Here is a 27,821-nt window from a genome sequence, read left to right as displayed (position 1 = left end):
TTAATCGCTGTGAATTATTTATTGATCAGGTACACTAGAAATCTCCATTATGGATTGAATGCGCCTTAGTTGTCTCAACGACAATTTTTCCTTGAACAGGTAGGTAAGGTTCCGCTCTTTGATGCACGTCTCCGAGAATATTAACTTATGGTGCTGTGTCTCTACCGGCCACACTCTCTAGCCGCACCTACGCCGACCTAAGAAATACAAGTACCGGCTCTCGAACTTGCGTCCCATATCGTGGCCACGCACACTATAAGGCCGACGGGTATGGATCTCATCCGAGACTCCCGCCAGGTGATATATGGGTACTGCGAATTCAAGTCGGCCGCGTTTGCAGGACCTATGTCCCTGATTCATCCACTCTCCTCCATGGCGAGAAAAGGCACCACATCCTTGAGTTCTGGTGCGAAATCGGGGTTGAAGAACCAGAGCTGGATGCCGTTTTCGCTAGCCACGCCAAAAACCTCACGATCGCCAAATGGCTGCAACGAAGAACGAAAATGATCTGTGTTCTCGATCGGTCGAGGGGTTGGGGGCAACCGCCGGCGGGCATCCAGCAAATTGCGGGCACGGACTTCTCTCGAGTCCAGCTGGTACGGGTGCACGGTTGCAGAGCCGGTCGTGGCGTCATAGACCCCAATACCCCTGAGATGATGTACCCAGCGATAGATGATGTGTGGTGTAAGAGAGCCGCAGTTACCAGGAAAGGCGAACTGATTAATAGGCATCGAGCTCTCCACCCAGCGGACACTTAGCCGATCGAGCGTATGGTCGTACACGAGGTGTAGAGTGGCAAAAGGGTCATTGCTGAAGTGCAGTTCAGTCACTGTCTTGTGGTCATAGGAGCGGTACCAGTCGTTTGGTGTTCGCCGGAGTTCGGATTTCTTCACGCGACGACCTCCCTGCGAGAGGTTAAACTTTTTCCGATCAAGTTGCTCCCCGTTGTTTAGCTGCCACTTTGTCTGTTGCACCTTTGGCGGATCTGCGTCCCAGTCGATCTCGAACGTCACTAGCACGTTCTCGTCTTGCTCCGTGTGCCATAAGCACAAATCCGAGACCGGCCGAATCACCCGGGATTCATCTGATCGCAGATCCCAGACGTAGACGGAGCTAGACCGTCTATTTCTCAAGGGAGCCATGACCACCGTATCCTTATCAATGGTAATCTGAACGGGATCCAAAGGAAGCACTCTTTCCCAGTGGCGTGCATACCCTTGCGGCTTGCGCGTATCCCATACTGTCATGATAGATTCACTCCCCCTGGTGATGACATGTTAACCTAAACTGCGCCGTCAAAATGAAGTTAGTAAACAAATACTGCAACCCTTACCCAACTGACGAGATTATGGCAAGATAGTGATCAAATAGTCTGACACTTTCGAGGAGAGAGGCGTCAATAAGATTGTCCCAGTATGATATAGTCCCAGTCTCGAGATCCCACAGTCCGATAATAGGCTCATAACCGCTCGCTACAGCATAGGCCAGCCGTCGTGAATGGTACGCGATATCATACAGATGGGATACGACCTTTCTCGGACGGCGCAGCGGATTGTAATTCTTGTCATGGAAATAGAGCTCATCGACTGGTTGCCCCTTGTTATATTTATCTGGCCAGGGGAGAAAGACCTTCTTGACTGGGCGTGCAGATTGCAGACCATGTAGCCATCGAAAATAGGTCATCGCTTTGGTGGCTGGGTCACTCGTGGTCTCCATGCCCAGTACCGCAAGCGTTCGGGGCAAAACACCCTTGATGACAGCATCGCTCGTGAATACTGCATGCCATCGTCTCGAAACCTATTGCCTGTCAGGGGTTGGGATCAATGGGAGTTTGGACACTGGCATGAGAAGTGAATAGCGCACCATCTGGCTTCGAGCAATGTCGGCCCCATCTAGATACTGCGCGATGTGAAGTACGAGCTCGAGAGGCAAAGAACCAATGTCATGTACGTTTTGATTTGCTGCAAGTGCGCTTCCACAGGGGTTTTCCATTTCCATTTTCGCTATCATTCTTTGCTCCCTGAGACGTGCATTGTGGTTAGCCGCGTTCTCAGATCAAAAACGAAGCATGTTATTTTCAAGTCATTCTCGCGTCGTGACAGGGCGAAGAGGCGAACCAGACTGCTAGGTCCACTTACTGACGATTACCACACATATATCGTTACCAAGAGACAGAATGGCATATAATTTCATGGAAATCGAGGGATTTGGAGCTGGAGATCGTGTGGGACTCCACTAGCCATGTACATGCAGATCCTCGTATTCTACTTCGTAGGTAAGGGTTCAGGTCGGATAGTTGCAGGGCCCTAGACAAATATCGTTTTATGGACATTTCCGATAAGGTAAGTAGATGCAGTAGTTACCTGACCCGATATTTACCATTCCAGGAATAATTCTAGTAAATATCTGCCGTGTCCAAGGAGGTCCTCCAGGTACGATACCACGGTATTCGGTAGGGATCTACAATACTTCGTAGTGACGATAGGAGAAAAATGCAGCCTTCAGTGACTCCAATGGACAGCAGAAGTGCCGTCCTGTAAGATTTGGGCAGCTATTGGTGAAGAGGCGTCCTCATTTTCTGTCTATATAGTGTGCGACGGATTATCAAACATGCCTGAACTTATTGCTACGTATGTTTCGACGCCATGCAATGTAGATAATAATCCTAGAAGTAGCCAAATGTGAGCTTCGGATGGCAGGTTAAGATCTTGAGAGACGATGAGAAGTTATGTAGAACCGCATCTGATGTTAGTACCAACTTGATATTGCCATTTTTCAAGGCTGCTCGTCATAGAAGACAGTATGTATCGCAAGTAGATAACTGTATCAAAGCGAACTTCTCAATTACTTAAACTCAGTAAAGTTCGTCTCGACGGCGGAGTTTTCTCTGGTCAAATGAAGAAACTTTGTCTCCTGATGCACGTGGGAGGCTGGATATCAGTTAGAAATGAGTCTTTCAAAGCATACTGCCTGTTCTTTGCTCGGATGCTCGCCTGCATCTTCCGTACAGCAACGTGTAAAGAGCATGGGTACTGGCATCCGGCATTGCCGAGCCTCGCAGTGTGGCTCACCCACACCTGCAACCCTCAAAAACGCGGATATCGCCTTGAACTTCCAACAATCGACACACTGCAGAAAATCCAGAGCGGCAAAGTGCTCCGCGTTCTAGCTTGTTATTCATTCACTCTCCATGGAAAGAAGAAGCTCCGCACCTAGAACGTCGGGAGGGCGTCGAGATTGAGGAGCTAGATTTGTGTGCCATCTTTTCTAGCCACGCAAATGACCTCAGAGTCGCCAAACACTTCCAACGAAGAGCTCTTGAGCTCGGCCTGTTCATCGGACGCGCGAGAGAGAGGGGACCCGCCACGTCTAACCCTTCATATCACGCTGCTCTCGATCTGCAAGAAGCACCTTGTAGTCGCCATTTTCGCGTTGTATTTGGTTCTGCTCTCATAAATCATAGCACAATAGGTTTCTGTTTTCGTGCTGATGGGACTAGTACAATATAGGCATCACGTAAACTCATTCATGAGAGGAGTTGGACGAAAAGTCGCGGATAATTACTAAGCGGTTGCGTCATGCAACCGTACCAATACTGTACGAGGAGAGCTCGTTACGCCATATTGGTGCACAGCCTGCTCCGTTGGATCCGCCGGCACAATCTTGTCAAACTTTTGCACCAACCTCGTCATCACGTACCCGGCCTCCGTCAACGCAAATTGCTGGCCGAGACAAATGCGCGGCCCGCCATTGAACGGCAGGTACTCCCACCCGGGTCTGCGGCCATACCAACGATCGGGCCGCCACTCGGACGCATCGGGACCCCAGATGTCCTCGCGCCGATGCATAACATACACCTGATAGCCGACTTCCTGGCCTTTACGCACGTAGATGGGACTCTTCCCGTCTGGCCCGCCACCCACGGGAAGCGTCGTGTCCCGCACCGCCATGCGCGCGTTGAGCGGTACAGGCGGCCACAACCGCAGCGTCTCGTTGAGAACGTACTGCAAGAACGTGCAACCCTTGAGCCGCTCGAACGTGATGTCCCGCGGGGACTCGTACGTTCCAAACGTTTCAAGGATGGTCCTCCGAAGTTTCTCGTAAATATCTGGGTGGCGCGCAAGCTCGAAGAAGGCCCAACCCAGCAGCCCCGCCGTGGTGTCCCGACCTGCAAGGAGGATGTGCAGCAGCTGGCAGCGCAGCTCGAGCGGGTCGCGCGTCTCCTTGGTCAATTCGTCCAGGAACACGTACCTCTTACCCTCCTCTACTGCTCCCGGGGATTTATCTCTCTTCTCCGCCCGTTGCAGTGCCAAACGCACAAAGTGGTCAGCAAACCGGTGAATCGCGCGGCAGTCTTCCGGGAAGGTGCGGGAGAAGTGCAGCCAGGGCCGGCCCCCCAGACGGGCGCGGCGGCCCAATGCATGTGTTCCGCGATCAAAATGCATGCCGAAGGCCTGCCAGTCTCCCTTGCCGAGCAGCTCTGACTTCTCCAGTGCATGATCGGGAATATCTTGTAGCTGGGACATGACCGACTGCCCAAAGAGAAACTCCGTGGCCGAGTCCATGGTGAGTCGGAAGAACAAGACCGAAAGGTCCAACGGTCCGGCCCAGCCAGTAGAGCGATCGGGCTGGATGGTCAGCAGCAGGTATTGCACATGCTTTTCCTCGAGCTCGAGATCGGCGACCTGCTGCCTGGTGAACTGCGGGCGGAGCATGGCACGAGAATGCTCCCTGCTGCAGTGTTAGATGACTCAGAAAATGGTGCTCAATCTCAAAGACACGGACCAGTAAGAACCATTAGCGGTAAAGATACCGCGACCCAGCATGGGACGGAAGCTCTCCTCTCGATTTGTACCGAGCGAAAAGTCGGAGAACTGTGTGGCAAGCATGGCCTGGATGTTCTTGGGCTCGATGGTGTTGAACTGGGTGCGGCCGAGGAAGTGGTGTTTCATGGTCTTCTCGCCCGTCTCCCGGTAAATGGTGAGGATCTCATCGGGAACGCGACCTTCAGCATCAGCACGCAACATGCGGCGGAGGAAGTCGAGGCCCAGCGGCAGGCGGTTGACGAGTAAAGGGGGGTCGCGGGCGCCGAGCCGACGGGCATTGCGCGCATGCCAAATGCTGTTGTAGACGGAACGAAGAATGGTGAGCGAGAGGACAAACGCGACCAGCACGAGCCAGCGCGGCGGATTGAAGTTTCTTAATGCCTGATCCCACATGGCGAATTACCAATGTTTGATGAATTCAAAACAGTCTGATTTCCCAGAGTGAATTCAGCAGCTACTTTTTTTTTCCCTGACAAGCCACTGCCATTCAACAAATATCGATGTTGTCCAGGCTAGAACCTGCCCGACAAAAGACACGAAGGAGGCGACACATATATCCCTTCTTCCTCGGTCTAGAATACGTCAGTTGCACATATGTGCCAGTCCCTGCGACATGCGGGGAAACAAGCTGTCACCAAAGGGCCATAACTGGCGATCAAACGGGTCCGCAGCAACGAACAAATCACGTCTGCTGCTTGAGATCGTTTGATCCGGACCCAGTGGTTGCATTCGTGCAAAAATTAACAAATTTCCGAGCTCAGTAGCATTCTGAGTTTACTTGGCATAACTTCGTACTTCGGCGCTCGGTCGTCGGCATGTCGGCACTGACTACACAGTGGTCCAGATTCAAGCGGCATAACAGGTGGAAGGCCACCAGAAGGCACACGTCCACTTACCAGTGGCTGTCCATGTCGTAATCCGAGGGCAGAATGATATATCGCTGCCTGCGGGAGCGTTTTGACCCTGCAGCCGAGGAGTTGACGCGGGGGTGGGTGACACGGCGAAGCTTAAATGACTGCCGTGTCAAAAGTCAAAATAGTTATCCTTATTGGGCAAATTGCTCGTTGATCAATGCAGTACCTGTCCTCCTTTTGCCATTTACGTAACTACATTTTGGCAAAAACCATATCTGCCGTACCACAGGGAATTCCGACGGACTGATATTACTCCGTCCAAATCTGCTTCATCACACATCTTAATTATCGAGGGCTGACGGCAAGATACGGCTATTGGCCGCCGCTTTTGGTGGGAAATGAGAATATCCTGTAAGATCCGAGCAGCCAGTGAGCAAGTCCGAAGCCTTTACGAAGTACTGTGGTGACTGCATCTGGTTACAGGTAAGCATCCTGTCGACAATGGCCATCCTAAACTGTGCTTGCCTTTGCAGACAATGCGTATTGCAAGTGTCTATATCTGAATGTGAACAACTCTATAAAGTTTTTCCTTGATGATAGTTGCTTTATCTCATGGATCAGGTTGGTACGACTATGCCTCCCTGATAAACGTGGCAAACTCGATAGCGACGAGGATAAAAACGTGCTCTTGAAAGCACACAATCTGCTCGAGTTCCGAGAGGACCGTCTCCCGAGTCCTCCGTGCCCCAACGTCCGGAATACGAGTGCTCACACCCCGGAATGCATAGCCATGCAGGGCGTGACCCATCCACACTGCTCCCCAGGCATCATAGAATCTTCCCTGAGCGTCCCACAGCTGACACTCCGCAATGCATTTCAGCCAGATCAACTGTGAGGTTTCAAATTCCGGACTCATCCACTCTCGTCCATGGGAATGAAAGGCTCCGCACCCGGGACTTCGGGTAAAAGTCGGGATTGAAGAACCAGATCTGTAAGCCCTCTTCACTAGCCCCGCAAACAACTTCACGGTCGCCAAAGACATCCAAGGAAGCGGACTTGAGATCTTTCGGCCGCATCGGACGTGAGGGTAGGGGGAGGCTGGAACCTAGCAAATTGCGGACGCTGACTTCTCGTCGGTCCATCTGGTACGGGTGCACAGATGTCGTACCGGTGAAGGCATTGTAGAATCCAATCCCTCTGAGCTGATGTGCCCCAGCGATAGGTGATGTAGGGCGTAAGGGAGCCGCATCTACCAACGTACCACGAGAGTTTGTTGATGGGTTTCTTGCAGTCAACCCAGCAAGCGCCTAGCCGGTCGACTTTGTAGTTGTACATGAGGTACATTGTGGCAAAAGGATTTTCGGTGAAGCGCAGTTCCGTTATTGTCTTGTGATCATAGGTGCGGAGCCAGTCGTTCAATGACCGGACGAGCTTCTTTCTGTTCACACGGCGACCTCCCAACGAGAGTCCGAACTTTTTCCGATCGAGCTGTTTCCCAGTGCTCAACTTCCACTTGATCACCTGCACCTCGGGCGGATGCGCGTCCCAGTCGAATTCAAATGTTACCAGTATGTTTTCGTCCTGCTCTGCATGTCACAAATCCAGGTCGGTGAAGGTTCCCATCGTCTGGAAACGATCCGTGCGTAGGTCCCAAACGCGGATCGGGCCAGACTCTTGCATTGGAACTATGACCGCTGTATTTTTAAAGGTAGTACACTCGACAGGGACTTCACCAAGCGATATGACCTCGAGTGGGTTCTTGGCCATAAACTGTGGCGTGCGAAGATCCCATGCTTTCACGTATTTTTCGTTAAACCTAGTGTTGCCGTGTTAGAAGACGCCGCCGAAAATATAGACATAACGCCCTTACGGAGTTGACAAGAACACGATGAGATAGTTCTCGAACAGCCTGATGTCATAAATTTCCCCCCTCGACAACGTTGGCCCATACAGATTTCTGTCCAGTCTCGAGATCCAACACTACGACCATGTCCGAACCGTTGCCAGGGATTGTCGGTATGATGCAGGCGAGTCGGCGCGAGTGGTACGCGTATCCGTAGAACAAGGCCCCTTCCTCGAACTCGTACCTATTATCAAGCAAAGGCCACGGGAGCTCAGGGGAGTGCTCCAAGTCGCGCACTTCATATTCATTTGGCCACTGGAGAAAAACCTTCTTGATCGGGCGAGCAGACTGCAAACCATGTAGCCATCGGAAATAGATCATCGCTTTGGAGGTTTGGCGATTCGTGGTCTTCAAGCCCAACGCCGCAAGGGTTTGGGGCAAACATCTCGGATCAATTCATCGTCTGTGAAAATTGCGCGCCCCAGTTTTGAGAACTAACTACTATTAAACATCTGGATGAGAAACTGAGCGACCATTATGGATCCATACCCTCTGGCTTCGAACAATGTCGGCTTCATATAGATACTTCACGACATCGAGCAGGACGTAGAAAGGCAAAGAACCGACAATGTCAAACTGGCCGCGATTTGCGGCAGACTCGTTTTTATCATGGTCATCCATGACCATTTCCGTACTCGTTCTTTGCACAAATTTAGTCCATTTGCTACAGGCTTACCCTAATCACTAGTATAATGTCAGCTCAGTTGCTCACAATGTAATTGGCAAAGGAAGACAAACCACTTTGTCAAGTCCGCTGAACTTACCAGCGGCAACCTATATCGTATTCCGGACACAGACTGGCAGACTGTGAGCATGAATATTCTAACTTCTGGGAGTGAGGTGGTTGAGCTACTGCGTCCAAGCAAACGCGTAGCCCGCGTCACTGTTATTGGAGCTTAGCGGGGCTAAGTTGTGGACACAAAATCTCCGTTTGCTTGCAGACTGAAAATTCTCAGCGACGCAGCCACCCCTCTTCTTCAGTCCAGTGATAGTTTGAAGATTATGTTCTCGGCACCGCATTCCATGTTCTGACAGTTGTTTAACACATGCAAAAATGACAAATACCCTATTCGACTCAATTGATCCGACTTCGGCCGACTCCCGGATCGACCAGGCTTCCTCTCTCCGATACTGGAGATCCGTACCAGCGACGGTCAATGGCATGCTGGGAGGCTTCCCACAAGTCTCACGGATCGATCTCCGCGGATCTGCGAATTTTCTGGCGAAACTACGACGTCTGAAGCCCGCGACGGAGTCAGGAGAGCAAGCCTCTGATAGCACAAAAAAACTGGCGCGGGGAGTGGACTGCGGTGCGGGGATCGGACGGATCACGAACGAGTTTCTGCGTAATGTTTGCGAAGTTGTGGATATTGTCGAGCCCGTGGAGAAGTTCGCGCAAGTTATCCGCCGCAGTGACCTAGTCAAAGATGGGGTGGTGGGAGATATTTTCGTGATGGGCCTGCAAGACTGGGTGCCTCCAGAGGATAGAAAGTACGATCTGATCTGGGTTCAGTGGTGCGCGGGTTATTTAACCGACGCTCAATTCGTCGAATTTCTGGTTCGTTGTCGTGGTGCTCTTTCACCGTCCGGTTTCATCGTCGTGAAGGAGAATCTCTCTACCGACCCCGATGGCAACGATATGTTCGATGAGCAGGATAGTTCCACAACCAGGACCGATGATAAATTCAAACGCCTCTTCCAGCAAGCCGGTATGGTCCTTGTCAAATCAGAAGAGCAATTGGGTTTCCCCAAGCGCTTGCACCTACTACCTGTCAGGTCCTACGCGCTACGACCGCGAGAGTCGGAGAGTCAGAGGTGATTCCCATCGCCTTGGAGACCTTATGGTCTGCTTTGAAATGCTACAACAGGCGCCGCCCAGCACGCCAATTTTGTGATAATGAAATGATGGCCCCTGTCGGCCAAGGTTCTCATCGACTGCTCAACGGCTCTCCAGGACCTCATTCAGCAAGAATATGTGCTTTGACCTAGTTCCCATTCTCCTGGGCAGAGTTATTTCCATCCTTGTCCTGGTCCTCTGAAGCTTGACCCGGCTGATTAGGAGTCAGCTCCTCCTTGCCGTTCTCCGACGATTTTCCAGTAGTAGTTGGTTGAGAGTCAGCTTCAGGCTCCTTCTCGCCGAGCAGATCCATAATGAATCGGAATTCCTGGGGAGTGACCTTGGAGACGCTAACGCGTGATTGTCGCAAGACCTGCATGTTCTCCAGAGGCTTTCCTGGCCGAGCATACTCCTTCATTGTTTCAAGCGGCAGCATCTTATCGAATTTGCGTCGGAATTCGACATGAACTACGTCCCACTTTGGATTATCCCGACTTGACTTTTCATCGTAGTAAGGATGATTCGGATCAAATGCCGTCTCTGATGTAATAGCTCTGGTGAGAATCGTAATTCAAGCAGGGACGAGAGGCATGTACCATCTACTGAATGTTCTCTGACGATCTCCATCAAGCCAACAATACCAGGGGCCTTGCAGTTTGAGTGATAGAAAAATGCATAATCGCCCTTCTTCATGGCACGAATGTTGTTCCGAGCTGCGATGAGTTAGATGTTGATCCTGTCTCCTTTGCCTTCTTCAACGCACCGACAAAATTTCGAACACCTAGACGTTCCTGTCAGTCCATGTTTCCTCCTGGAGAGAGAACAGTTCGCATATCACATACCATCCCACGGTTCTGGCTTATGGGCTTCTTTCAAGTCGTCAATGGAGAACTTGACATCCACGCCCTTGACGATACGTGATTCGGGCTCAGCTTTCATCAGCCAGTACGATCTCCCACTACTGCCATTTTCGCCAATGTCGGTCTTCTCGGCAGGAATATTCACGGCATCATTTTTTTCACCGGAACCAGTTGAGAGGGTTTTCTGTTTCTTTGAAGTGGACGCTTCGCCATCGGTGGGTGTTGCTTCATCACTCTTCTTCCGCTTACCTGTGACAGGTGCGGAGCGCGAACCTTTTTCTTTCTTTGAGGGGCCACCTTTAGATGGAGCTTTCGCGGCTGTCGGCTGGTCTGTAATGCTGCGCTCCTTTTCCGCGGAGGGTTTTGCTATTGCTCGCCTTGACCGGGAACTTGCTGCTGTCTGTTCAACGACTCGGCACGTGCGCTTGCGCGTCGGCTCCGCTGATTGATCTGCGGTTTCCTTGGGAGTTGTTGACCCGGACATCCTATGGAGAGATTATGAAACGGCGGCTATGATACAATGGTTTCGATGTAACGGAATCCTCGTATGGATGTCGGATTGAGAGGATGCTGTGGAGAGGAGCTGAGCTGTCGACACAGAGTGATGATCCCTCGATAGCTCCGCACGCGACGCGCAAAGTAACCTCACTGGGGTACCTCGAAAGTTTAGTTTAGACCCACGATAAGCCCGGGATAACTGGGGTACACCAGTCCGGATTGGACAGTCACATCTGACACACGAACGAGATTTAGCGTGCCAAACCTACGAGCCTTTAGCCAGGGCTGAAGGGGCATGAAACGATTGAACCGTGAACCGTGATGCATCTCGATCAGATAAGCATAGCCTTGGCGTTTAGGGTCAGGGCGAGACCGAGGCGGACTGTGGGCCGGAGAGGTTGCAGAACTCCGAAGACAAATCTTTCTTCTCCGCCTTCCATTGGTCCAATGAAGCATTTTTCCCGCATAGGATTCGCCATGCTCAACGTCACTTTAGCATCCGGGCTGATAGAGCCCTTATCGATTGCAAATTGCCTGCATGGACTTGATATCGCCACGATTCCTGAGTCTTGCGTGAAGAAATAAGTTACTTATACTCTTGTAGTTCTTCGTGATGTATCTACACTCAACGTCCGCTACGGTACTACTCTTCTCCATGTCGGCCGTTTTTGCTTCGCTTAAGGCGTCGTAGGCTGTAATCAATGCGCTCGCTTTGCGTCGGCTGAACGGCCGCGGAAAGGGGCCGGGACTCCGGTAGCGCATCATCATTCATGCTGATCCAATCCATCCGTGGTTCGGATTTGAAAGCGAATCCGCCAACTCGGCACGATACCCGGGAAAAAAAGCTACTACGATTATCCCTACCAAGTGCTCCACCCGTTCGACCCAATATGAAATCTTCTGCTGAGCTTGTAATCTCGAAAGTTTTCTCTATTCGCTATTTCGATGCGGTTCAGGAACGTTTTTAACACCGTCCATGCTTGTCAAGACTATCAAACCTCTTGTACAGATTCAGAACCAGCATGGCCGACATGGATATTAATCTGGACCAGGTTGAGATCAATCATAATAATACTCGCGAACATGGCGGGCGCGAAGAGAAGGTGGAAGCACAACGGCAATTGGAGATTGAGTATCTGTATCTCGATTTCGACACACAACTGCCTACACCACTCAAGCCATCCACCTTAGACCCGGATGGCCAACCTCTGCCATCTTGTCCCAATTTGAAGCAGTATACGTCTCCGTTCAAATGGCCCAATTCGCGCAAGACAATGATTACATGGCTCGCCTGTGCGGCCACGTTTATGGCTGCCTATGCTCCGGGGTCGTATAACGCTGCGATGGACCAGCTGACGTCCCGATGGAATGTCAGCCAGGTGGTTTACACCACCGGTATCACTGTTTTCACCACAACTTTCGCTCTGGCACCCATGGTGCTGGCACCATTTTCAGAGATCAATGGACGTAGGCCGGTATTTCTTGCCAGTGGTGTTCTCTTCACCGGTAGGCGTTCCCTTCCATGAACCATGTCCCATTGGACTGACAGAATCCTCGATCAGCCTGTCTGATTGCAAGCGGTGGAACCAACTCTTTCGGCGGAATGATTGCTGCTCGGCTTTTCCTGGGAGTCGGAGGATGTGAGTTGCATCGAAGTGTCAAAATTTTCCTATTTCCCCCGCCACTGACAATTGCCAGCGACCTTTTCTACCATGGTAGGAGGAGTAATCAGCGATATCTATCACGCAGAAGACAGAAATACCCCAATGGCCCTCTTCTCCGGCGCGGCACTCATTGGAACGGGTGTCGGGCCGCTGATTGGCTCCGTCATTGCTCAACATACCACATGGCGATGGATCTTTTATACACACGCCATTGCCAGTGGTATAGTGCTTGCCATAATGTACATAGTACTGCAGGAGACTCGTGGCTCGATTCTTCTCAGTCGGAAAGCTCGCGCTTTGAATACCTACTATGAACAACTCGAAGAGGCGGGTTGTCATGGCGTTTTGATGCCGGGCGAGGGTCCGGCGGAAAAGCAGACCGTTCGTCGCATCCGATGGAAGGTGAAGGCGGACGAGGAGCGGGAATCACTGGGGAAGATGATCCGCATTTCTTGCACTCGCCCATTCCGTACGTGTCCACTTCCATCAAGTCTCATGCAAAACGCTGATCGAATCTTCAACAGTTCTACTCATCACTGAGCCCGTCGTTTTCTTCTTCTCGCTCTGGATATCCTTCTCTTGGGCCGTTCTCTACTTGCAGTTCGGTTCAATCCCACTGGTGTTCCAGACTAGCTATGGCTTCGATCTCCAGGAATCTGGTGCTGTGTTTGCTGGTAAATGCCACCCATCTTGATCTTTTCTTCAATCACTCACAATCTCTGCAGCAATGGCGGCTGGCGCTTTACTTGCCACTATTATCAGCATTTACCAGGAACATATTGCGATGCGCTTCGGCAAACTGTCAAGCACCCCCGAAGGACGACTGTATTTCGCGTGCATCGAATCAGCCCTTATGCCTGTCGGACTCTTCTGGTTCGGCTGGACGTCGTTTCCCTCGGTCCCTTGGATTGTGCCAACCCTTGCCGTCGGCTGCGCGACGATAGGCATCTTTTCCATTTACTTGGCCGTTTTCAATTACCTTTCTGATACCTATCACCGGTACGCGAGCTCCGCCTTGGCGGCTCAATCTTGCTGTACGTTGACGATCGCCCGCTCTCATCGGTTGTAGGCAGATTCTAACCACTGCCAGGTCGCAATCTGCTCGGTGGGGTGTTTCCGTTGATCACCAACGCAATGTTCAGAAATCTTGGAACCCCGGCCGCATCCAGCCTCCTTGGAGGAATCGTAAGTCCAGACAGTTTGACCGTGCATGGCTCTATACTCATCGACATAGGGTGCTCTGTTAACGCTGGTACCTTGGGTGCTGGTATTTTACGGCACGAAAATCCGTGCTCGAAGCAAAATTGCCAGTGTATGTATCAATGTGATCGGCGACATCTGTTTGCATTGGCTGATGGTCCTCCAGGAATTGCTGCATCAAAACCACGCTTGACTTGCTGGTTGTCGATCTCTGTCTTCACCGAGGCTCACCGGCAACGGTTTGCGTACTTTTGACGACGCAAGCTCGAGCCCGTCAAGGGCACATGCGTCCTTTGAAGTCAGAGACATTGTAAGCCAATCCGTTACTCGCTGTTACGAGTGCTAGCTTTTTACTAATTCTTTCCAATGCAGAGCACCCGCATTTAGCGACTAAAGCCCTTGGGCTGGCCAGGAAGCTTGGGACGCTCATGCGCGATTGCGCCATCTCTTGCATGTTGGATTGGCTGAACAAAAGACCCTCAAAATATCTCGGCCGAATGGTGGTCGGAAAACCGAAGAATCCTGGTTGAAGGGTGAAAGACAGGCACTTTCTCTGTCTTAAAGAGTCGAGAAGTGTTCAGAGTGCTCAACGCACTCCAGGCAATGTTTATGAAGTTATGGTAGCTGCCTCAGGCTCACTGTTGATGACTTTCGTCAGGTTCCTGCAGTGCTGGCTTGACGCGGGCTGCTGCATCCCGATCTGGTTAAAGTTACATTTAGAGTTATGATCTAGACTAAATCTGGAACGATGCACGATCGGATCGATTTCTCACTTGCCCAATTGTGCATGATCTAACTTTTTATGGAAAGGAGAAGACCCAGATGCAGCAGGTAATCATGTCATGTAAGTAAGCACAAGCTGCAACTTTGCACCGTGACGGAAACGCGATGACGCCATGTGGTATCTGTGAAACTCTTCAACGTGCGAGTGAAACACTTTCCGGATAGAGGAAAATTACTGAAAACATCATCGGGACCCAATCACAACCATTCTGCCGGCGGGCGGTCAAAGCGATTGCGTGATCGCCGATCAACACCGGGAATCCATGAATGGAACTGGTGGAGGAGGGGTGGAGGGGTAGAGGGATGATTTTCTGGTGGTTGGAAGAGAGTGAATTGCGCGTAGAGGGAGTATATATTTGAATCCAAGTCGTCGGCCTTTCTCTCATCCTTCATCTCCAGCTAGCAATCGTGACTGCCTTGTCATCTTCATCAAGCTCCAGTTGATTCAGAACTTCTATCACAATGGCTGCTGCTCCGGAACAGCGTGCTGCGCCGTATGTGCCTATCCTGGACTGACTTCACTGATTGTCTCGAGGCTGACTGTATCGACAGTCTGCGCCTGGGCTCCATTGCCCCCAACTTCCAGGCTCAGACCACCCAGGGTCCCATTGACTTTCATGAGTTCATTGGCAACAACTGGGTCATCCTGTTCTCGCATCCGGTACGGGATCCAGATGAGACCTGCGAGACCAATGGCTCATACTGACGGAGTCGTGTTCAGGCCGACTTCACCCCCATCTGCACCACTGAGCTGGGTGCCTTCGCCAAGCTCGAGCCCGAGTTCACTGCTCGTGGCGTCAAGCTCATTGGTCTGGTGAGTAGCTGAAGAACAAAGCCTGCGAAACACAGAATGCAGAATTAACGGATTGCAGAGCGCCAACAGCCTCGAGTCGCACCACGAATGGGTCAAGGACATTGACGAGGTCACTGGCTCGAACCTGAAGTTCCCCATCATTGCCGACCCCGACCGCAAGATCGCCTACCTGTATGACATGCTGGACTACGATGATACCACCAACGTGGACCAGAAGGGTCTGCCGCTGACCGTCCGCACGGTCTTCATCATTGACCCCAACAAGAAGATTCGTCTCACCCTGACCTACCCTGCCTCGACCGGCCGTAACACCGCCGAGGTGCTCCGTGTCGTGGACGCCCTCCAGACCACGGACAAGAAGGGTGTCACCACGCCGATCAACTGGCTCCCGGGCGACGATGTCGTCGTTCCGCCGACTGTCTCCACCGAGGACGCCAAGGCCAAGTTCGGCGAGGTCCGCGAGGTCAAGCCGTAAGTGCTGCGCCTCACTTCAGTTTGCACAGGGATCTAACTTTTGATGACAGGTACCTCCGCTTCACCAACGTGGGCAAATAAATGCATTAGATGTGTGAGATGGGCTTGTGGCTGGGACTGTGGCGCAATGATGGTTTATGTAATGACACGATGAGCTTTTTTTTTTATGATACCGGTCAAATGTTGCAGGTTCAACGAGCACGTCTGTGATGACCGAAATTATATTCCCTGGCGTCAGTAGCCTTACATCATGGAACAACGTAAACGCCTGCTACACACGTAAACTATCTACTTTTGAATTAATCTGCTTGTAGGATGCTGCAGAAATTAGAAACATTCGGTGCGATTTTTTTTTCTCACCCCGCGTGTCCGAAGCCACGTTGCGTGCAATCAATAAACAAAATACGGAAATGGCATTGTTTACATTCCTCTTTTCGTCTAGCACTGCGCGCTTATCTTATCGGCCCTGATCTAGACTAGGGTTAACCATGACGGCGTGGAAGTTTGGCCAGGGGAACGAACGATTTCTCCAGTCTCCCTTTAGCCAAGTAAGTCCAGCGTTAGCGTTAGCTTAACCGGGGCCCGTGGACCAGACACCACAATTTTCTCCCTTCTCCGCTTCTATTGAACTTGTTCACCGGATTCCTTCGTTTTCGCACCCTCGTTGTCGACTTTGTTTGTCTGCCTGCGCTCGTTTTTTCGTCGCACCGCAAAGCAGCCTTGGCGGCCTGCTTGCTGGAAACCTTGCCCAGATATCGCTCAGTGTCATTGACCGGCGGTAGTGGGGCTGACGTTTCGACCGGGTCAATAAGTTAGCACCGCTAGCAACCGAAGGGAATCGAAAAGAGAACCTTTAGACAGGGATTCGCGGTGGCTTTGGCCACGTCTTGTGCCAACCGAGGCCTCCGCAGTCTGGAGACTTGGTCGAGTCAAGGAAGTCGGATTTCAATATAGTTTTATTTTGAGTTTACTTTCAATTGCATGGTCGTTGGCTTTGCGCCCCGTTTCGACTGACTCCCTCCGCGATGAACTGAGTCGCTCCCCGAGCTCTTCGAGGGTCAACTCTTGTCAGCGCGATCGCCTGAATAGATCCGATTTCCTTGAGTGACTCAATTTCTTGCACGAAAGTTTCCTATGAGTTAGAGTCTCCCCCGATTGACACGGACAGATCTGCAATTGAAGACAGAGTGAGCCCTTTTCACTCAAAATGGCTGCTCGAAGTCAATCGAATCTAAGCTTGAACCAGATGGACGGCAGTCGAGAAGACGGATCGTCGGCCGCCCCTCCGCAGCAGAATCCCGTGTCCGGCCCCGTCAACCTGTCTGGCCTGGTTTGTAATGTCCGGCGGACCACTGGGCGAGAACCGCGCCCTTTGGTCGGCGCGTCCACGACCGTACTGGGCGACAAATTATACGTGTTTGGAGGAAGGGTCCTATCGCGCTCTCGACCTCGCCTGTCGTCCAGTCTTTACGAACTAGATTTGATTCGACGGCATTGGACCAAGCTCGAGACTTTCGGCGATATCCCGCCGCCGCGATACTTCCACAGCGTGTGTGCTTTGGGTGACAATAAATTGGTTTGCTATGGAGGCATGTCGCCAGTCACGGACGGCGATGGATCGCAGAACGCAGGGCAACAGGTCGGTCAGGATGGACAGCCTGAAGTCAAAGTCATGTCGGATATTCACATTTACGACATTCCAACGCGGACATGGACTCGGATTCACACCAAAGATGCGCCGCAAGGCCGATATGCTCATTGCGCTACAATTCTCCCGTCTAGCGCGTGCTTCACTTCGACTAGTGCGCCCTTGTCGGCAATCCACAACAATCCTTCGTCTTCGAACCCGCACCAAGGTACAATCGGAATTGACATTGACGGCACCGGCGGAGCCGAAATGATCGTGGTTGGCGGCCAAGACAGCTCGAACCACTACATCGAACAAATCAGTGTTTTCAATTTCCGAAGCCTGAAGTGGACATCGACAACGCATTTGGGGCGTAGCTGTGGTGCTTATCGAAGCGTTGTTGCGCCTCTGACAACCATGGATGTCTCGGAAATTGGCGCTGGACAGGGGAATGCCACAACGGTCGAGAGGCAAGGAGAGGGCACATCCATGCTGATTTATTCGAATTACAATTTCCTGGATGTCAAGCTAGAGTTGCAGGTTCGGTTACCGGATGGCCGGCTCATCGAGAAGCCTGTAACGGGCGAAGTTTCACCTCCTGGCCTGCGATTCCCCAATGGCGGCGTCGTCGGCAATCACTTCATTGTTAGCGGAACATACCTGACTTCGTCCAAGCAAGAATATGCGCTCTGGGTGCTGGATCTGAAGACGCTGACATGGAGCCGGATTGATGCCGGCGGCTCCGTGTTCAGTAGCGGAAGCTGGAACCGAGGAGTTTTGTGGGAACGCCGCAATGCGTTTGTCGTTCTTGGGCACCGGAAGCGGAGCTTGGTGGATGACTACAATCATCGCCAGTTGAACTTTTCGCACATGTGCGTTGTCGAACTCGAGACATATGGACTATACAACAATCCCTGCCGTACGGCACCTACATCGGGTTACGTCTCGGTCAGCGCTCCCGCCGTTCCGGCGTCGCTCCGCCCCAAGCTGATGCAGCTGACCTTTGGCGGTCGGCCATTCTCGAAAGCATCCGATGAGCTGGGCAGGGTGGCCCTGGCCATGACCGAGTTTGCCGACATGGAAATCCAGGCGCTTGGCGGAGAGAAGATTCCGGTCAACTCGCGGATCTTGTCGCGCCGTTGGGGTCCCTATTTCATCCAGCTGCTCCGCGAATCCTCGGACTCAGGAGCGTCTGATGTGGCGACACTACGTGCCACGCTGGGCTCGGGTCCCAATCGTAATTCCGCCATCACCATTACATCAGCAGTGAGCGGCTCGACGTTGGTCAACAGCGAGCACGCTTTGCCGCGGCTGCTAGGAAACCTGGAACTACCCACGGCACACACATTACCACCAGCTACACGCCCTCGCGTTCTCTACCTGCCACACACTGTTCATACTATCCGACTTTTGCTCTACTATCTCTACACTTCCTCCTTGCCCCCGGTGTCGTCGCCTTTGTGCACACCGCAGACCCTATGCTCGATCTTACAGATTGCTCGGCCGTACCAGATTGATGGGCTGCTGGAAGCGACGGTCGAGCGACTTCATGAGGTTCTGGATGGACGGAACGCGGCCGCTGTCTTTAACGCCGCGGCGATGGCGGCCGGTGGCGGGCGAGGCACCGGATTCCTCAGCGGTCCGAGCGGCACACTGGAGGTGCTCAACGAGGAAGTCTCCAACGGATACGACGGGCAGCAGACCATGCTACGGCCCGATACCTCAGAGTCGGAGGCCGAACACCCGACACGGCCGGGCGCGTCCAAGCATCCTCAACTCCGCATCGACACTAACTTGCCGTCACGCTCTGGCGACGAGGACGACGAGTTGAACACGGCCACATCGGCAGCAACGAGCGCGAGCTTCAGTCAATCCGAATCCGAGGCTGCCGGGGACGAGGCGGGCCCGCGCCGACGAGGGCGACGCAACACGGACACGGACGAGCGGGCTGTCTGGACCGGAGGGGTGAGCAGCGTGATCGGCTTGCAAAAGCGCGGTCTCCGGGGTCTCATTGAGGGTCGGAGGCTGCGGGAGAGGGGCAAGTCTGCCACAGGATCCGCAGGAAGTGGCGGCGGCAGTGCAGGCAGTGGTGCTGGGGGACCCGTTGGTCTCGGAGTTGGCGAGGTGCACGCGAGTTCATGACCACGAGGAAGCCTTCACCGCTACTACGATGGGTGGTCTGACTGAATTCAAGGAAATCCCTACGAGTACTCCGTACATATCCAAGCAATCGACCTATGTACATATTGGCGTCATTGTGAGGCAGCCCAATGATTGCTTTGAATCTAAGGATTATCCAATTCTCGTACCTTTTTCCTTGCTCGCAAATCCCTCGTACTCGTATCCTCGTTCCTTCCTAGTCCAGCCAAGGCAGCTTCCCTTTGGAGTCGGAATTACGGACTCCGTCAGCCCTCGTAACTGCTTCCAAAAGCAGACTAGCGTGTTCGTTAAATGTGGGGAAGTGGGTAACCGAGCCGAGATTCCGAAATTCCGACAGCCAATGGAAACTCGCCATGTTGGTTTTGATCGTCCAATCACAGAGAGATTATGAATATGACACCTTGTGCCCCTCGCGTCCCTTCCTTTTTTTTTTTTTTTTTTCGATCATATAAAAACAGTTTGTTGTCATGTTATACTCCGCATGCTGAACTGTTTGTGCTTTGCTGTAGTTTTATGCATGCAAGAAACGCAGCATGCCAGATCATCATCATGACTGACACGAAGCCGCAGTTGTCGTCGTCGTCGTCGTCGTCGTCGTCATCATCCACACAGAAGGGTCCCAGCTCCAGCAAAGATGACACGCAGATTGCGCTGGCCCGACAGTTGAATCATGTACCATGGTGTGAAGAATATGAGCGGATGATTTCCGGGATGCTGTAAGCAATCACTGTCATTGACTATTTATATATTACTCTGTAGATTGAGAAAGAAGCCGGGAACTAATAGAAGGAGACCGACCACGCGGTGAAAAATATAAACTCCCGCTGACAGTAAATTACTAGATACGATGCATTCGTTCCCGAACTAGCAGCGGCCCGATACCGGGCCCGCGCCCTGTGTCATCGCTACAACACAACCTTCCCCGCCGTTGAGACGGCGCAGGATCTGAATGCTGTGCAGCGGCAGCGGCTGGAATGGCTGCGGGAACTTCTCGGGGAAGTCAAAGGCGACGACGTGTTCATCGAGCCACCGTTCAACGTCGACTACGGCGCCAATATTCGGCTCGGGGAACGGTTCTACGCCAACTTCAACCTGACCATTCTGGACTGTGCGCTGGTGACAATCGGCGATCGGGTCATGTTTGGTCCGCATGTGTCGATTCTGGCGGCGACGCATGAGACGGAGGTGGAGAGTCGGCGGAAGAATATCGAGTATGCAAGGCCCGTGGTCATTGGGGATGATTGTTGGGTAGGGGGGCATGTGGTCATCTTGCCGGGAGTGACGATTGGGAAAGGATGTACAATTGCCGCGGGGAGTGTGGTTACGAGGGATATCCCGGATTGGAGTGTGGCCATGGGAACGCCGGCGAGGGTGGTGAAGAAAGTAACTCCGGTGGATTGAGTCATAGATTCATGGTACCTGACCCTAGATCGCGTGTACGGAGCAAACTAGAGCAGTATATACGGAAATTCATGAAATCAAGATGATGTTTGAAGCCTGAGCTGTCGGTTTTGTCTTCTACCTGTTCGATAAGATTGAATCGATCCAGGCACATCTCGACCCCGGCCATGGACACCGCAGATCCCTTACTGTTCACGTCGAATGATATATGACACATCACATGACGTTTCGCGTATGCATGTCGAGCCAGGGTACGATCCAGGGTCCAAACTTAGGTTATTAAAAAAGTGCAACATTGTTAGCAGACCCTTGTTAACGGCCAGACGGAGCATTCCGTATCCTTCAATCCATGGGATCATGCACAGCATTTAGCCATTAGCTCTGTACGAGGACGGGTGTACGGAGTATGGGATGCTAGTATGTAACTCGCCTAGAGGTAGGTACCCTGGAGATTGGACAGAGAGGGCTGAGCCGAGGATCATTGTGATGAGTCTCAAAGCTACTCTGCATCCTTGTCTCTTGCTTAGTTGGGGACTCTAAGTATCCGGAATACATGTCTTAGAGGACGCCGGTTGCTACCTATCCTTGTATTCCTGTGACTTGTACTTTGTTGATGCATAGGATTTGACAAATGATTGATCATAGCAGCGAGCTCCCTGTAGGAAGCGTCGATTCTATTAGCTTTACTCCGTATATAAATAGCACATAACTAGGCAGTACGTTACTCCGATTTGTCACGCAGATGACAATCTAGATTCTCGAAATCTGGATCTCCGATCCATGCCAGATCAGATCAATGCAAGCCATGAAGCAATGACACCGGATTTCTTACCGAGTTAATGCCATGGGTAAGCATTTGGGTACTATCTTCTTTTGTCAGTTGCCGCGAAGGTTGACCAAGTTTCTGAGGTACCTGTAGAACTGTCGAGAAGTTGCTGCTAGCTTGAAGCTGGTTGTTTTACACCCTGGTAGCTCAAACTGCCTTAGCGAGCTTAGCATACCCACAGTACTAGCTGCAAATGATCCCAGAGTGCGAACAATGTGCTTTGATGCATGCGTCCAAATCCAAATCCAGAATGTAGCCGGTACTGCCGTATGGCCAGGAAACCAGCAAAACTCATTGAATATCGTCGTGCTCCGTTGGATAGCAGGTCTAGAATCATGGATGCGATTGATTTGGAAGATGACGAAAGCAACCCTTGTCTTCAGTTGTTATGCGCTGGAGCCTGATGAGCTGTTCCCGCACAGAAGTACCTAGTAGCTACCTATTCTGTCGAGCTCCTGGGTCGGGTTGAATTAAACTCGTTGCTTTTTCTCCTCTGCTACTTCGCGTGTAGCCTCAAGGGTTCACGTCCCTGCGTCTGAGCTCCGTCTATTCGTGTTTTCCTCAAAAAGTATCAGCGCTAGAACTCCCAAGGTAGTTGTTTCCGTCGTTCGAGCTGTCGGCTACAACGCTGGATAAATCAAGCGGGTGCGTCGGAACGAAGAAAAAAGACAGATTCGAAACGCTGTTAGAGAGCAAAATCATCGCTTCAGAGAATAACAACGTTGCCGGCTAAGCTTTCCTCCCAATGAGATGGGGCACTTAAACCACGGGAGGCAAGCACGTAGAAAATGTGATGTCGGGTCGGCGTTCGGCATTTCTCTCCAACAAATCTTCTTTTTCCACGGAGCTTAGCCGTCGACACGCTAGAATGTTTGGAGACCTTGAATAACTGCGCTTCGCTCGGCAAGCAAGAACTCCTTGAGTTTTTCCTTCGTATTTTTTTTTTCTTTTCAGCCTGGTGCAACCGTCCATCCATTTCCTCCTTTGGTGAAGGAATTCATATTCTGAGCAGCACAACCTGAATGATAGCCAATCTCACCTCTCCGTTCATTCCCCTAGAGGGTGATCAGGGCAGCTGGTTCTTATGGGATGGAAGGGCTGGTTTCCAAATGAGTACACTTGCAGCGACGATAGAGTAAAGCAGCTCCGTGGTCTCAGTTTACCCCCGATCTGGCACAGATGTGCCGCTTGAAGTCTCTGCGGATGGGGTACTTGAAGTCATCACTGATAGGGCTGAAATTGTACAGCAGGCTGGTCTGCAGAAGATTTAAGGTCATGCACTGAGGCTGCGACGAGGTCGGCTTGTCACATGGCCAGCAAACCCTAATTCAAGGGACCGTTCGTCAATATCGTCAGATTCAATAACTCTGCATTTGGTTGTTCAGCGCTTTAAGAAGAGCTAGAGTAATTACACCGGTATGCAGAATGCGCAAACTCTAGCGCTCAGTGACCAGGTTGTGCTTCGAGTTCCTACAGATCTGGGCAGCCGGCAGACGCGCAAATGCACTTGCCGAACAGTAATTCCCTGTGATGTCACACACACAAGAGCACTTCTCGAACAGGCTATTTGGCATTGAAGGCGTACGTAAATGTATGTGACAAGGGAGGACGAGCCAGTAGTTAGGCGCAATGGAGGATGAAATTACCATATAGATTAACTAACTACTAGTCACTCGTTACCAATAGTCAGGAGAAAATTTTCACGCCAGTTAGTGAACTACTCTTTACGGAGTAGGTAGTTACCTAGTTAATTGCGGTTTTGATTATGCAATTCATCTCCTGGAGCACAACTTATCCAATTGCCTGCATTATCACGTCGGGATCGATCTCAAGCGGCATAAAAAGCTGCGAGCCTGCAATGTGATCCTTGGTCAAATTCTCAACCGGGTTGAATCGGCCGCGCTCAGGCATGGGGCTGGTTTCGGTGTGCCTCCATAATTAAAGTGGCAATCAGGAGTCCAGGACTGCCTGGACAGGGGTCAGCTCATGCACGTTGACGGCTCTTTTAGTTGACGTGCATGTTGATATGCATGCATGGTCTATCAATCAGCGTTGATGATTCGACAGGGAACAAAGATGAGTAACTGAGTGGCGAGCGCTTCCATGTTACTCGGATGGAGCTGCCCCTCTCCGTTTTCTGCACGGGTTCCATAGCCCTTCTTACAGCTGGAACATTCGAATTGGACAACACCCGCGTTGCGAAGCGAAGATGGCTCGGAATTCGTGGTCCAATTTATTCCAAATATAACTGCCCTAGTTATTGAAAGTACGAGAACTTACTCGCAACCCACTCTGTGAGTGGGCTGTCTTGATGTCTTCCAGTTGCCCCTCGCAGTCATGAGTCATTGTGTATATTTTTTTTTTATCAATGCACATGCTGAAACCGTTGTCATAGACGTTACGATGTAGACGATCATGACGGTGGATCTATTGATGATCCACTGTTCGATGTCTTGCGTTGTGGCTGAGCCTCCATCTAATCTCTCTCGCGCAGATAGGTCATGTAGGTACGAGTATGCCTGCCCATACTCCGTACTCCATGCGAGTAAAAGTGATTGATATCCTCGTCGCAAAGTCAAGCGATGCCTTACTATGAACTGCCATGCATTTTACAGAGCGCTCCTTCACTCCGCTAAAGTCTTCATTGGAGCTGTTTCCGTTGCTCCAACAGAGCACGAGTCATTGTTCCGCCTCCCTGTTCATTGAAGGGAAGTTTCTCTCCCTTTCCTCGTAATCGTACTCGTAATGAGAGTGCTCGGAATCTGGATGGTTGACGCTGTTGCAATATGTTTGACAAAACGGCAAAAAGGAACCGAGACGGCAGTCTAGACCGTTGATTGGCTATTCGTGGATGAATATCATTTTGCGGTAACGGCCAGCTGTGCCTTGTCATATTGCGCTGTTGAGACGGCGGATACGGAGGAATTACGGAGTTCGACCCAATCACCGGGCTTTGAATCCTAAAGGCTAACCAAGACCAGCAAAAGTCGGTACCGCTAGTCTCCCCGTCGGTTAGTATCCACACGTGATCCACTGGATCCCTAAAAGCAGTTAGCCCGCTGCCAAGTACCGGTCTCTTGGGAGAAGCTAACGAGCCACCAGTCCTGGCCAAATGGCGCTAACTTGTTCGGAATGGACTTCCGATTTCCGGAGGATGCGCTTATCCTTTTCTGTCAGAGGACTTCCAGGAGGTACAATTTTTCCCGCTGGCCGAAATGCGGCGCTGTGCTTTCCACCCTTTTTTTTTTTTTTTCTTTTTACCCAACCGTTACTGGGCCGGAAAGCTAATCTAGCCTCGCTCGGCCATGGTTAGTTCCATATCATGACGTTGGTTTTGCTTTTGTAGGCTAAGTTGTAACGGCTCCTACGGAGAAACTTTGTATGGAGAACAGGGAGGGAATCTCTGAAAGATTGAGTTCAGGCGGCGAGACCAACGCCGTTTTGGTCCAGTTAAGTACTTTCCTGTTCCAGAACTTGACTGCAGTGGTCTGCGCCAATTACGGGCGGCCTCAACGTCTCTAGGCATGCAAATTTTCGGATTGGTTGACAGAGCACCTATCATTCTCGAGAGACCGCTGCCTCAATAATGCCCTCGGCGTTACGAAAGTATTCTGCCGAGTCAGATTCAGCTACCATCGAAGCGAGAAGTACCGACTTACCGACTTTCCCGTGCCCTGCGATTTTTTGTCAGATTTCTCCGACAACTCGCCGCAGACCAAAAATACGCCGATTGCGACGGGGCACACGGTCAGCAAACAAGTACCAGTACTAGTTCAGCTTGGTCCGAGCTCTGAGGCACTATGTACGGGTACGGGTACGAGTGCTCTGTCCAGTATGAGCCTACGGAGTACGAATACTCGTAACTGTAAGTTACTCCTTATGGAGAAACCTACGGCTTTTAGTTCGTAGGAACTCCGTACTCCGCCGTCCCGAACCTCAGTTTTCAGCTTGATTGATCACCTCCCCATTGTTTTGGTCCTTGGGCTGTCCTTTGCTCCACTTATGGAGTAGAGGGCGCATGCATAATGGAGACGAGAGCTTTCCAGGAACGATGATGACTACTGAACAATAATTGCCTCTGCCTGTCTCCACCACAAAGAAACGTCCTGGGTCAACAGCTCCGTCAGCATCCCAATCGGCAGGGGGGTCCGTCCTCCCTTGTGAAGCCCGGAGAACTCCATGCCACTTGGCAGTTAACCGTGTCGTGCGAAGGACGCCTGACTGTTGAACTCTGTTTGAGAGGAGGCACTGCTGAATCAGATTCGCAAATTATTCATGGCATTAGTTAACCTTGTTTTCTCCGCAAGCTAAATTGACGGAAGGCGGCCGGAAAACTGTTACAACAACTTCAAAGATGTCTGCAAAGTCATTTGTCGTGATTATACAATTACGTGTACTGCGGACAGAGTCCGAGGATCTGAGACGGCGCCCTGTGGGCGATGCTACTGTTCAGCCCATCTGTAACGAGATCTGCGATCAAGCGATGCACATTTTGACTTTCTCTCCTTCTGCCTTGGGAAGGTGTCTCGCGGCACCCGCTGGAGCGATTAGCTCCCTCCAGAGCCATGGATGCGCAAAAGGTTATCTCTGAATGACAGGCAGACGGAGAGATTGAACTAAAAAGGGACGGCTCAACCTGATTCATGCTTCTGGCCTTAAGTGGCTCCGTGTCCATGGCGCAGATCCCCAGCCTATCAGATATGGTGGACCTGTGAACCGAGTGCATGAATGGCCAAGAGGGGCTGACATGACTTTTGATGAGGATTGTTGGCGATTTACGGAGAACAGTCATATGGAGTAGCTGCTTGGACCGTGTGTGCTTGATCACACGGTCACGGTTCAACGAACGGAGAATCGTTTCCAATCATTTCCACTCAGTGATGAGTGATGACAACGAGCACGATATGGAGTCCGAGCCATGGACGAGTACTACCGTGATCTGTGATCGTCATGACATGTAAAATGCGATGTCTGGGGTGATCGTCCTACGGACATGAGCGTGGATGAATTAATAATAATAACCTAACGCGGCTCTTCAACGGATAAAGCTTTCTGCCTTTCCCAGGGCGCGCAGCCTGGGGGCGTGGCATGATTTCTCTTGCTAACCTACGGGACTAAGTCTTACTACGAGTAGAGTTGCTCGCTTAAGTACTCCCCCGGCTGGTCAGATCATCAGATCAACTTCCGGTTCGGCTTGCGGGCGTTGATGCCCGACCAACCGCAGCCGATCGGGATGGTGACTGGGCCGTGCTTATTATTGACAAGTGGGTTCCCCCCTTGTGGTAGGATGTCGTCATATTGTCGTCTGCGGTGGACTCGTGGAGACAATAATGGCAGCCAGCTGTCTCCGTCTGTTGCTCATCTCCGTCCTTTCTTGGTCTCTTGGGTTCATAGCTCCCAAAAATACGAAGTAAGGAGTGACCTCCATGTATGTAGTCGTAGCAAGTGTTCTGACTCGCGTATTGATTGCAATTTGGCGAATGGCATCTCGCGAAAACCGCTGAGCTGGTACTTGGTGTCGTAACGTGGTCGATTCTGGCCAAAAAGGTTGCCGAGCATTCGCATGCTGGGGTTTAAATTTCAAAGTCGCCGTTTGACCATCAAGTTCACCCGCGGCACATGTTTCTCCAAAGCTCCCATGTGGACATGTGATTACTATCTTGGGCCTTGCTCCCAAGAGAATTGCAAATTCTTCATGGTTCCCTCGCTAATGGATATAACCTTGATACTGCTCTTCAAAGTTTTCATGAGTCGTGCTGCAAGCTCTCCTTTTCTAGACCGTTCGATGTGGCCCTCCGTATTGGTCGGATTTCCGTTGAAGTTCTGCAGGATTCGGCTCATCACGACGGGCACTAGCGAGCCCGGAAGGCTATCGATAAACGTGTGCCCGGAATTGCCCTGAATAGGAGGGCTCTATCACCCCATACGTTTTAGTCGATAATGAAGTAGTAGTTTACCGTTACGCATGGAAGATTCGGCAATAACGTGCAGTCCTCCAGTAATTATGAGCCGCGCAGGAACGGGAATAGTTTCGACCAGGGCGGTCTAGCCTGCCTCGATTAAAGTGAACGGAATCCTTGGGGACCCTTTTTTT

The 27,821-nt window shown here is 51.5% G+C and overlaps 10 protein-coding genes across 10 annotated transcripts; 5 read left to right on the top strand and 5 right to left on the bottom strand.

Moving 5' to 3' along the window:
* Window positions 1–356: 356 nt before the first annotated feature.
* Window positions 357–2,155, bottom strand: VTN49DRAFT_4090 (uncharacterized protein; the record flags this gene model as incomplete). Its single annotated transcript, XM_069411998.1, has 4 exons — window positions 357–1,263; window positions 1,334–1,797; window positions 1,864–2,020; window positions 2,139–2,155. 4 exons carry the CDS (start codon window positions 2,153–2,155, stop codon window positions 357–359), a joined length of 1,545 nt encoding a protein of 514 aa, XP_069267285.1.
* Window positions 2,156–3,563: 1,408 nt separating this feature from the next.
* Window positions 3,564–5,219, bottom strand: VTN49DRAFT_4089 (uncharacterized protein; the record flags this gene model as incomplete). Its single annotated transcript, XM_069411996.1, has 2 exons — window positions 3,564–4,731; window positions 4,786–5,219. The coding sequence occupies 2 exons, from the start codon at window positions 5,217–5,219 to the stop codon at window positions 3,564–3,566; spliced, it is 1,602 nt and encodes a 533-aa protein (XP_069267284.1).
* Window positions 5,220–7,933: 2,714 nt separating this feature from the next.
* VTN49DRAFT_4088 (uncharacterized protein) lies at window positions 7,934–8,210 on the bottom strand (the record flags this gene model as incomplete). The annotated part of the gene is made up of 2 exons (XM_069411995.1): window positions 7,934–8,017; window positions 8,073–8,210. The coding sequence occupies 2 exons, from the start codon at window positions 8,208–8,210 to the stop codon at window positions 7,934–7,936; spliced, it is 222 nt and encodes a 73-aa protein (XP_069267283.1).
* A 427-nt stretch (window positions 8,211–8,637) lies between these two features.
* Window positions 8,638–9,402, top strand: VTN49DRAFT_4087 (uncharacterized protein; the record flags this gene model as incomplete). The annotated part of the gene is made up of 1 exon (XM_069411994.1): window positions 8,638–9,402. The coding sequence occupies one exon, from the start codon at window positions 8,638–8,640 to the stop codon at window positions 9,400–9,402; it is 765 nt and encodes a 254-aa protein (XP_069267282.1).
* Window positions 9,403–9,568: 166 nt separating this feature from the next.
* On the bottom strand, window positions 9,569–10,764 carry VTN49DRAFT_4086 (uncharacterized protein; the record flags this gene model as incomplete). The annotated part of the gene is made up of 4 exons (XM_069411993.1): window positions 9,569–9,960; window positions 10,017–10,133; window positions 10,184–10,201; window positions 10,263–10,764. The coding sequence occupies 4 exons, from the start codon at window positions 10,762–10,764 to the stop codon at window positions 9,569–9,571; spliced, it is 1,029 nt and encodes a 342-aa protein (XP_069267281.1).
* Window positions 10,765–11,800: 1,036 nt separating this feature from the next.
* Window positions 11,801–13,835, top strand: VTN49DRAFT_4085 (uncharacterized protein; the record flags this gene model as incomplete). The annotated part of the gene is made up of 8 exons (XM_069411992.1): window positions 11,801–12,284; window positions 12,341–12,418; window positions 12,477–12,911; window positions 12,967–13,116; window positions 13,168–13,476; window positions 13,533–13,627; window positions 13,677–13,754; window positions 13,809–13,835. 8 exons carry the CDS (start codon window positions 11,801–11,803, stop codon window positions 13,833–13,835), a joined length of 1,656 nt encoding a protein of 551 aa, XP_069267280.1.
* A 1,052-nt stretch (window positions 13,836–14,887) lies between these two features.
* Window positions 14,888–15,794, top strand: VTN49DRAFT_4084 (uncharacterized protein; the record flags this gene model as incomplete). Its single annotated transcript, XM_069411991.1, has 5 exons — window positions 14,888–14,919; window positions 14,978–15,086; window positions 15,147–15,239; window positions 15,298–15,710; window positions 15,764–15,794. 5 exons carry the CDS (start codon window positions 14,888–14,890, stop codon window positions 15,792–15,794), a joined length of 678 nt encoding a protein of 225 aa, XP_069267279.1.
* Window positions 15,795–16,920: 1,126 nt separating this feature from the next.
* On the top strand, window positions 16,921–19,482 carry VTN49DRAFT_4083 (uncharacterized protein; the record flags this gene model as incomplete). Its single annotated transcript, XM_069411990.1, has 1 exon — window positions 16,921–19,482. The coding sequence occupies one exon, from the start codon at window positions 16,921–16,923 to the stop codon at window positions 19,480–19,482; it is 2,562 nt and encodes an 853-aa protein (XP_069267278.1).
* Window positions 19,483–20,049: 567 nt separating this feature from the next.
* Window positions 20,050–20,901, top strand: VTN49DRAFT_4082 (uncharacterized protein; the record flags this gene model as incomplete). Its single annotated transcript, XM_069411989.1, has 2 exons — window positions 20,050–20,216; window positions 20,343–20,901. 2 exons carry the CDS (start codon window positions 20,050–20,052, stop codon window positions 20,899–20,901), a joined length of 726 nt encoding a protein of 241 aa, XP_069267277.1.
* Window position 20,902: 1 nt separating this feature from the next.
* Window positions 20,903–21,118, bottom strand: VTN49DRAFT_4081 (uncharacterized protein; the record flags this gene model as incomplete). The annotated part of the gene is made up of 1 exon (XM_069411988.1): window positions 20,903–21,118. The coding sequence occupies one exon, from the start codon at window positions 21,116–21,118 to the stop codon at window positions 20,903–20,905; it is 216 nt and encodes a 71-aa protein (XP_069267276.1).
* Between the last annotated feature and the right edge of the window lie 6,703 nt (window positions 21,119–27,821).

The sequence above is a fragment of the Thermomyces lanuginosus genome (assembly GCF_041956635.1).
Source record: "Thermomyces lanuginosus strain ATCC 200065 unplaced genomic scaffold VTN49scaffold_31, whole genome shotgun sequence".
Lineage (NCBI taxonomy): Eukaryota > Fungi > Ascomycota > Eurotiomycetes > Eurotiales > Trichocomaceae > Thermomyces > Thermomyces lanuginosus.
Note: the sequence above shows the minus strand (reverse complement) of the source record. Positions and strands in the feature narration are given on the sequence as shown.